A 10432-nucleotide genomic window follows, 5' to 3' on the forward strand; every position below is an offset into this window, starting at 1 on the left:
TTCACCTCCCTCCCCCCCCCCTTTATTAAAATTTTAAAGTAATCAAAATGTGCTCTATTTTCAATATTCGTAGATAATCATTAATTATTACTGTTGAATGGTATTATAGGGATTCCAAGAACAGATGATTGGGAGTGCAAGAGAAATCCATGACCTTTGTTCCAAGGTCAAGGATTCAGCTAAAGCAGAGCCGGAGAATCTGGGTCACAGAGTCAGTATACAGAGCATCGGTTGTGATATTTAATACTTATTATGTGAGATAACATGGCTCATTTTCTTCTCTGTGAAATTTGAATGATAATCCAAAATAATAATGGTCATTTTTTACATGCCTTTTGTTAGCACAATGTACACAGAGGTAAGTACTAACTTTTAAAGTTCCCCTTTATCTATAGGTGACAATGATGGCCAGCTACTTTGGCCCACTCTCGGACGGTGCTGTAGGCGCCGCCTCGCTTATCCAGAACTCCAAACAACAGACCCACATCCTGGACCTGACTAAGACCGTGGCCGAGTCGGCACTTCAGTTCATGTACTCCTGTAAGGAAGGGGGAGGCAACCCTAATGTAGGTGTACCTTAAGATAGAAGGGATAATGTACCTTAAGATAGAATGGGGGAAGTGTACCTCAAGATGGAAGGGAGAGTATACCTTAAGATGGAAGGGAGGTAGGGATGTACCTTAAGATAGAAGGGGGAGTGTACCTTAAGATGGAAGGGGGGGGGTGTCCCTTAAGATGGAAGGGGGAGTGTACCTTAAGATAGAAGGGAGAATTACCTTAAGATAGAAATTAGAAGGGGGAAGTGTACCTTAAGATGGAAGGGAGGGATGTACCTTAAGATGGAAGGGGGAGTGTACCTTAAGATGGAAGGGGGAGTGTACCTTAAGATGGAAGCGAGGGTTGTACCTGAAGACAGAAGGGTGAGTGTACCTTAAGGTAGAATGAGTAGTGAACCTAAAGATAAAAGGGGTAGGCAACCCTAGGTAGGTGTACATTAAGAGAGAAGAGGAATGAGCTTAAAGAAAAAAGAGGGAGTGTGTACCTTATTATAAAAGGAGAGTGTACCTTAAGATAGGAGGTGGAGGCAACCCAAAGATAAGATAGAGAGGTTAGAGTATCATAAGATAAAAAGAGGAGGCATGTTTAAGTCTGGACTTCATAGCAAATCCTTACAATAGACAAGTGTGTGCACGGATCTTCTGTAGACTACAATATCTTGTTTTATGTTGTAGGCCCCTAAGCACACCCATGATAACATTGACACAGCAGCAGACAACACAATGGACGTCGTACAGGACCTGTTACAATCTCTGGAGGAGGCCGCCTCACAGGCCGGCGTAGTCAACAGTATGATAGAAAAACTCACCAAATCAATCACTAAGGTAGGTACAATCTTTACATAAAGGACCTTCTTTCCTCCAAAATTTGCTCTGTTTAAAGTCCCCAATATTGTGTTGATAGTGGCACTGGAGGAAGAATTTGATCGACTTTAATTTTTTAAAATCATGAAATTTTAACAAACTTATGCCATTATGAACATTTTGGATACATATCGGTGTAACATAATAAGGTCTATCAAATAAAGGAGTCTGTGTTTACAATATTGACACCCTTTTGTTTCTATGGTTACAGACGGACGAGCAGGCAATGGTGAGGGAGGGGATGTCTTTCGTGGAGTACCTGTCCAACATGGTCAGTCTGGCCAAGAAGATCGCCATGACGACGCAGGAGATGGTGGGCAAGGCGGGGGTGAACCCGGGCGACCTCGGGCGACTGGCCAATCAGCTGACACGAGACTACGATGTGTTGGCCAGTAACTCTGCAAATGCCGCCGCAACTTCCAACAGTCAGGATGTAAGTGGAGTCACAAGTCTGTTACAATGTCTGGTGGTTCCTAGTTTATTAGTTTATCTGTTACTTTAAAACTGTTTTGTAGACAAATTTGGATGAATATTGTGTGCTCTGTGTACTGTTAAGTCAAGAATATGGTTATCTGCATGAAAAAGTGTTCATTTGGTTTTATTTTGATTCAAACATTTTTCCTGTCTAGCTGAATATTGAATTTTTAATGGGAAATTCCCTTGAAACCAAAGATGCTGGCTTTATAATCAGTGTAATTGCTACCATAATATTTAACAGATCTCTGAGAAATCCATTATGTTGGGTCTGTAGATTTCCATTGATTTCATTGTTATATATTTTGTTGGTCTATCTGTAGATTGCGAATCGCATCCGTACGACGGTCCAAGACCTGGGTAAGAGCTGTGTGGAGCTGGTACAGGACGCCGGCAAAGTCCAGGGCGACCTACACGACACATACGCGAGACGCGACCTCCAGGACCATGCCCGCAGCGTCAGTGAGAAGGTGGCCTTTTGTTCTAGCAACACTACAGTCAGGGTCTCGCGGTACCCAGGCCTGTATCAATGCGGCGAGCGCGGTGAGCGGAATCATTGCTGATCTGGACACCACCATTATGTTTGCCACCGCCGGAACTCTGTGTACTGAGGAAGATGACAGTTTCGCCAGCCACAGGTAAATGGGACAAATAGTCCTCAATACCCCCACCCACTGACAAATAGTCCTCAATGCCCCCACCCACTGACAGATAGTCCTCAATACCCCCACCCACTGACAAATAGTCCTCAATACCCCCACCCACTAACAAATAGTCCTCAATACCCCCACCCACTGACAAATAGTCCTCAATACCCCCACCCACTGACAAATAGTCCTCAATACCCCCACCCACTGATCCACTCCAATAGTTGTCTCATACTGAAGAATCATTAGATTTTGTGGTGGATCAATTTTCGTGGAGTTTGTGGGTACCTCTCATCCATTAATGAATAAGGGTTATAGAGTCATACTTCCTATTGTAGGTATGAAATAACTCATGAAAGTAATGCATGGAAATTGTCCCCCACAAAGTTTAATGATTCCACGATATTTATTTTTGTAACCACTTATAGAGAGGATATCCTAAAAACGGCGAAGGCTTTGGTAGAGGAGACCAAGAAGTTGGTACAGGGCGCCGCCTCAGATTAGGAAACACTCACCGGGGCCGCTCAACAGGCCGTCAAAACCATCACCAAACTCGCAGATGTCGTCAAACTTGGCGCAGCCTTACTCAGATCTAACCAACCAGGCTCCTGTACGTGGCTTATAACTTGGCATTGTAACGATGAAGGTGTTGAATCAATTAATTTGCCAAAGTGATCAAATTTTCAAGAGGGAAATAACTGAGTAAGCTTGTTTTCAGGTGATGATAATTAACGGTGAAGGATGTGGCTTCCGCACTCTATGATCTGATCAGCGCTACCAAGAACGCCTCCGGCAAAAACGTCTCTGATCCGGCAATAATGACCCTCAAAGAGTCTGCCAAGGTCAGTCAAAATTCAACATTATTTCTTATTTTCATTTAACCTTGACCGAAGTTTTTTAAAACCTTTGTTTATTATTTTTTATTTAAACTCAAAAAGTTTTGAAAATATTTGCTTTATATATTTCTTATATAAATGCTCAAAATGTTGGTTAGTGAATTACTGTAACATAAGGACGGAGGGTTGACCTTGTGTTAGAACTTTAACCTTGATGAGATGGTAGTGTTGTGGTGTAGTGATGTAATGCACTCTCTTCTTCTATGGAAAAACCTCTTCTGGCAATCAATTATTGGAGTAGCCCAGGTCTATGATTATAAACCTTTTCTGCTAATCATTATTTCAAACAACTTAACTTTTTATTAGCAATGATTTTTCAGCATTCAAAATGTAGATAAAGTTGGGTTTTTTTTAAGTCAATTTTAAACAGGTTTAAAAATTGAAAAGTTTTCTGTGCATAAATATTTTTTTTATTTCTTAATTGGAAGAAATATATACAGTATAATTTGACAAAGGCCGCCTAGGCGTTGATAGATATAATTGTTAAGTTAACTGTTGTCTGATTTGTGGAGTCGTGTGATTTTACAGAAGACAGACTCCCTGATCGAGGGTTTGCCGGACGGGTATACTATCTATGTTTCCAGCATGTACTGAGTGCAGTTAAAATTTTGAGCCATCTGATTGGATGATATTTCTCTGTTCTAGTGCTGTTGACAATTTACAAAAACAAGAGCTGGTAATGAAACAATTTTAAAAAAAAAGAAGAAAAATTTTGAATGTTGTGATTAATGACTTTGTGAGAGCTTCTATCATTATAAATTGAATTTTTGAAATCCTGTAGAGGTTTGAGATTTAAGAAACAACAGATTGCATTTGAATTGGTGTTTCCATAGAAACCATCCCCCTGTTTCACACTGAACCATTGACCAGGCTACTAGTGACAACTGTGTTAATTTCTTCCTGCAAGTTACAGAAAATTTCTACATGGGGATTAATTATTGCTAAAACATGTTCACCCCTTTCCTCCAATGTTTCTATTACCGACTTGCACTGTACACTCAATTAGCATATGACTACAAATTATTGTTGACACACTACCTTTTACCGACTTGCACTGTACACTCAATTAGCAAATGACTACAAATTATTGGTGACACACTACCTTTTACCGACTTGCACTGTACACTCAATTAGCATATGTCTACAAATTATTGTTGACACACTACCTTTTACCGACTTGCACTGTACACTCAATTAGCATATGTCTACAAATTATTGTTGACACACTACCTTTTACCGACTTGCACTGTACACTCAATCAGCATATGACTACAAATTATTGTTGACACACTACCTTTTACCGACTTACACTGTACACTCAATTAGCATATGTCTACAAATTATTGTTGACACACTACCTTTTACCGACTTGCACTGTACACTCAATCAGCATATGACTACAAATTATTGTTGACACACTACCTTTTACCGACTTGCACTGTACACTCAATTAGCATATGTCTACAAATTATTGTTGACACACTACCTTTTACCGACTTGCACTGTACACTCAATCAGCATATGACTACAAATTATTGTTGACACACTACCTTTTACCGACTTGCACTGTACACTCAATCAGCATATGACTACAAATTATTGTTGACACACTACCTTTTACCGACTTGCACTGTACACTCAATTAGCATATGTCTACAAATTATTGTTGACACACTACCTTTTACCGACTTGCACTGTACACTCAATCAGCATATGACTACAAAATTTTGTTGACACACTACCTTTTACCGACTTGCACTGTACACTCAATCAGCATATGACTACAAATTATTGTTGACACACTACCTTTTACCGACTTGCACTGTACACTCAATTAGCATATGTCTACAAATTATTGTTGACACACTACCTTTTACCGACTTGCACTGTACACTCAATTAGCAAATGACTACAAATTATTGTTGACACACTACCTTTTACCGACTTGCACTGTACACTCAATTAGCATATGACTACAAATTATTGTTGACACACTACCTTTTACCGACTTGCACTGTACACTCAATTAGCATATGTCTACAAATTATTGTTGACACACTACCTTTTACCGACTTGCACTGTACACTCAATTAGCAAATGACTACAAATTATTGTTGACACACTACCTTTTACCGACTTGCACTGTACACTCAATTAGCATATGACTACAAATTATTGTTGACACACTACCTTTTACCGACTTGCACTGTACACTCAATTAGCATATGACTACAAATTATTGTTGACACACTACCTTTTACCGACTTGCACTGTACACTCAATCAGCATATGACTACAAATTATTGTTGACACACTACCTTTTACCGACTTGCACTGTACACTCAATCAGCATATGACTACAAATTATTGTTGACACACTACCTTTTACCGACTTGCACTGTACACTCAATCAGCATATGACTACAAATTATTGGTGACACACTACCTTTTACCGACTTGCACTGTACACTCAATCAGCATATGACTACAAATTATTGTTGACACACTACCTTTTACCTACTTGCACTGTACACTCAATCAGCATATGACTACAATTTATGGTTGACACACTACCTTTTACCGACTTGCACTGTACACTCAATTAGCAAATGACTACAAATTATTGTTGACACACTACCTTTTACCGACTTGCACTGTACACTCAATCAGCATATGACTACAAATTATTGTTGACACACTACCTTTTTACTGACTGGACATTGTAAATTTACCTGGTAGTTTAAAGTTTCACATTTTTACCTGGTAGTTTAAAGTATAAGATTTTTTGGGAATTGGAAAAGCAGTAAAGCTATTGTCGAGGATTAGTTTTGCAGTGCTTTCTTGATGGGAAGAAATGAGCACAGTTTGGTGTAACATGTTTGTGTTGCAGTAACAATGTTGTTTCCAGCTCATATCACTCCCTGTGGTGGTTATAGCCAGCACAGGGCTCCTATACATATCATGATTTGTCAGTGGAAACAGTAAGCTGCTAAATATTTTAACTCAAGAATTTGAATTGAGTACAAATAATTATATGAGCTGCGTGAACTACCAAATCATTTTGCCTCTCATACTCGGGGAACTTGACCATCGGCTTGATTCACTCGAAAAGAAAAACCTGTTGGTAATGTTATAAAATGGTGGCTATTTTGTAATTTGTGTACCATTTCAAACCTCAGGAAGAGAAGATCTCTATAATTAACATTAAAAAAAAGGATTTGGAGAAAAAATATAGAAATAAGCATGAATTTATATATCTAAAAATGTGGCTATAAAATAACTTGACAGTACATCTGACCATTTGGCCACCTTAAGTTTAGCTGAGAGGCAGGATGTTGGAGTTTGAGGCCTGTAGCATTAAACCTCCCTGCAAGCTTCTGTTGAGAGCATGAGGCTGGGACATGCAGAAATCTCCAGACACCTGCATTGTGTCCCCCTGTTCATACAAGCTTGTGATTTCATCTCAAACCAAGCATTGTTCAGACAAACAAACCTTGTTTCATTGTGTTAGGCTAAGCTTTAAGGTACATTGACCTATTTGATTAGAAAGACAATGCATTGTTCAGACAAGAAAACCTTGTTTCATTGGGTTAGGCTAAGCTTTAAGGTACTGTAACGGGATGAGCGGAGGCTACTCCAAACAACAACAAGACATCTTAAATTTAACAAAATTTAATAACAAAAAAAATAAGAGAAAGAAAGAAAAGATAGAAATATAAACACTAAACCACACAAACACTCACACAACTTTCACTCAACAAGAAAAAATATGATGTTTATACAAATGACCAAAAATAAATTAGAAGAGTGTCCGAATCTCCGGGGCTGTAGTCCTGGACCAACTACGGACAACCACAACTAGAATAGTTTCGTCACCACAATCATCATCATCACCATCGCCATCATAATCATCGACACTATCGTCAACATCATCGCCTACAACACCATAATCATAAAAGACATCATCGTCATCACCATAATCATCTACTTCATAATCATCACCGACGTCACCATGAACGACATCATCTACATCATCTTCATCGACATGACCATCATCATCGTCGTCGTCATCATCACCATAACATCATCGTCGTCATCAACATCTCATCGTCATCGACATCACCATCACATCGCCATCGACATCACCATGAACGACATCATCTACACCATCATCATCGACATGACCATCATCATCATCGTCGTCATCAACATGAACATCGCATCGTCATCGACTTCACCATAACATCATCATCTTCTCAACATCAACAATATGACACTACAATAAGTGTACAAGTGACACCATAACACCATAATAAAAACAATATTGTATAATACATCATATAAGTATCTCACTGATAGTATCAAACTTTGATAATGTATAAATAGTATTATATTAAAGGCAACATCTCAAAATATTGTAAGTATATGGTAACTAAGTTATTTGTTTACAGTAAACAATATGGCGTCTGAGACTTCCGGTGACGCACTTCCGCCCAAGTAGTTAAGTGGAAAAAGTGACAATAAATTGTAAAATAAAATAACGCATAGAAAATAGCCCTTTAAATCACCGTTTCTTTATACAGCAATAGCAAAAACTGTACTATAGAAAAAGACGAATTCCATTTAAACACTCTCGCTAAAGTCACACATCAGTGAACACACAGGTAACTCTACAGTGAACAATGGTCAAGGTGACTTTATAGGACGACTGCGTAATACTAATAAAAAGGCAAAAATTTACAAATAAACTACACCAAACTAAATAAATACTTACCACGGTCAGCTATCCGTGTCCGCGTCAAATGCTGAACTTGTGAAACTAAAACATGCCACACAGGCTTCTACCACGATACCCCCTTCACACACTAAGCACGTCTTAATCGCTGGACAGCTCGGCCGGGTATAACTTAGCGCCTATTGTTAGCGTCGGCCAAGCACGTTGCAAAGAATTATGGGAAAAATAAAATCGGGTGTGTTCGATATGAACAGTGATTGTCACAGGTACATTGACCCATTTGATAAGAAAGACAACTCTTGCATGAAGAATTCAAATGCTTTTCCTTTTAATAAGTCTGAAGTAAGAAAAACTCATGTCTCAATGAATATTTTATTTAATTTGATAGTGTAATTGATGTCATAGGTAGGGCTGAATAAGGATATCTCCATGTTGTGACCATTAATGTATTATGATCTGTGTTAGATATGGAAGCCTTGTATATCTTGTTATTATTTACTTATCTTGCTTGACTCTGTATAACATGTCTGTGTTAATTAAAAATAATTGTTCATAGAAACGTGTTTGATTTGGATCGAGGTGAAGGATGGTTATGACATTCAAAGATAAACAATATTGTAGAAGTTTGTGTTAATAGTCATCAAATAAAAACAGTATTACCAAGTCATAAATGTATTCAAACACTTAAAAAAAACATCATTAGGTAAGGAAATATTGTTTTAAAAAGTTTTGTCTGACCTGCCTTATCAGAATTTGTTTTTGTAGTATAAAAATATGAAAAAAAAGAAAATTAGCAGAAATCAGGATGTATGATAAGTTGTTAATGAAAACAGTCACTTATCATTGAAAATGAGAGTATGTGTAAAACAACAGATGAAGTAAACTGTTAATATCAATCTCCCCTCCAGGTGATGGTGACCAACGTGACATCGTTACTGAAGACGGTGAAGACCGTGGAGGATGAGGCCGCGCGGGGAACTCGGGCCCTGGAGTCTACCATAGAAGCCATAGGACAGGAGGTTAAGGTAATACACTGATACACAGGTAACTACAGGTACAAATACAGGTAACTCGGGCCCTGGAGTCTACCATAGAGGCCATAGGACAGGAGGTTAAGGTAATACACTGAATATACACAGGTAACTACAGGTATAAATACAGGTAACTCGGGCCCTGGAGTCTACCATAGAGGCCATAGGACAGGAGGTTAAGGTAATACACTGATACACAGGTAACTACAGGTATAAATACAGGTAACTCAGGCCCTGGAGTCTACCATAGAGGCCATAGGACAGGAGGTTAAGATTATCCAGGGGTAATCCGACTAAAGTCCAATGGTTATTTCCCAATTTATGTTTTTTCTCCTTCATCAACAGACATTGTACTGTTTGATATTTTCTTTCATAGTCGTACGAGGCTGGAACCTTGCCAGAGAAGAAAGCAATGGCAGAAGATCTGATCCGACTGACCAAACCTATCACCACGGCAACCGCAAAAGCAGTGGCTGCTGGGAACTCGGGTCGCCAAGAGGACGTCATCATCTGTGCCAACATGGGACGCAAGGCCATCTTTGATTTACTGGCAACATGCAGGGTATGTTATATTCTGCTAGAGATTCGAGTACAATGTAAAACATATAAGATCATTGTCCACAAATTTACATTTCCTTGAAACTGAATTTCCAAAAAATGTTAAGAATATTGATGTTTCTGTGTGTTGACAGGGCACAGCCAGCACTGCAGAGACAACAGAAGTCCGACAGAAGACGATAGCAGCCGGCAAGAACTGTGCTGTTGTCTACAAAGATCTACTGGAGCAGGTCAGCACGGTAAGTGTACAGAACACAGTGTGCACATACCCAGCACAATGTGTGGTGTCAGCACAATGTTCACAGTTAGCACACTGTGTGCATTAAGTCAGTAATAGAATATTCAAAACATCAAGTTTATTAAAGCTTTTGATATGTGAGGAAGGATTGGTGCAGAAATGTGGGGCCTCTGACTCTGTTATCTTACCACCTTTTTCCCCGGCTATTTTTCAGGTGGTCCAGAAACCTTCCCAGGAGGCCAAGCAGACACTAGCAGCACGTGCGCACCAAGTCGCAGTGTCCGTACAGGAAATCGTACACTGCTCTGAACTTATTAAAGGTATGTAACTGATAATTCCTGTCACAAGATTAGGGGTGTGATGTGTAGGCATTATACATGTAATAATTATAGCCCTGTGTCACTGTTAACATAGCAACAGCCGACGCATCAA

At 39.2% G+C, this 10432-nt stretch overlaps 1 protein-coding gene and 1 long non-coding RNA gene across 2 annotated transcripts in view; one reads left to right on the plus strand and one right to left on the minus strand.

Annotated features, from left to right (window-relative positions):
- LOC117687312 (talin) overlaps positions 1–10432 on the plus strand; it is a 105171-nt gene that overhangs the window by 40262 nt on the left and 54477 nt on the right. The window contains 12 exon segments of the mRNA XM_066078783.1: positions 110–211; positions 396–566; positions 1233–1382; positions 1633–1854; positions 2219–2371; positions 2373–2533; positions 2971–3152; positions 3272–3384; positions 9082–9198; positions 9581–9766; positions 9897–10001; positions 10215–10320. Of these exon segments, the coding sequence (XP_065934855.1) occupies positions 110–211; positions 396–566; positions 1233–1382; positions 1633–1854; positions 2219–2371; positions 2373–2533; positions 2971–3152; positions 3272–3384; positions 9082–9198; positions 9581–9766; positions 9897–10001; positions 10215–10320 (1768 nt within the window).
- On the minus strand, positions 7095–8439 carry LOC136273002 (uncharacterized). The gene is made up of 2 exons (XR_010711125.1): positions 8213–8439; positions 7095–7714 (listed from the first exon to the last, which is right to left on the minus strand). It is a non-coding gene; the product is annotated as an uncharacterized lncRNA (long non-coding RNA).

Source organism: Magallana gigas, chromosome 1, assembly GCF_963853765.1.
Source record: "Magallana gigas chromosome 1, xbMagGiga1.1, whole genome shotgun sequence".
Taxonomy (NCBI): domain Eukaryota; kingdom Metazoa; phylum Mollusca; class Bivalvia; order Ostreida; family Ostreidae; genus Magallana; species Magallana gigas.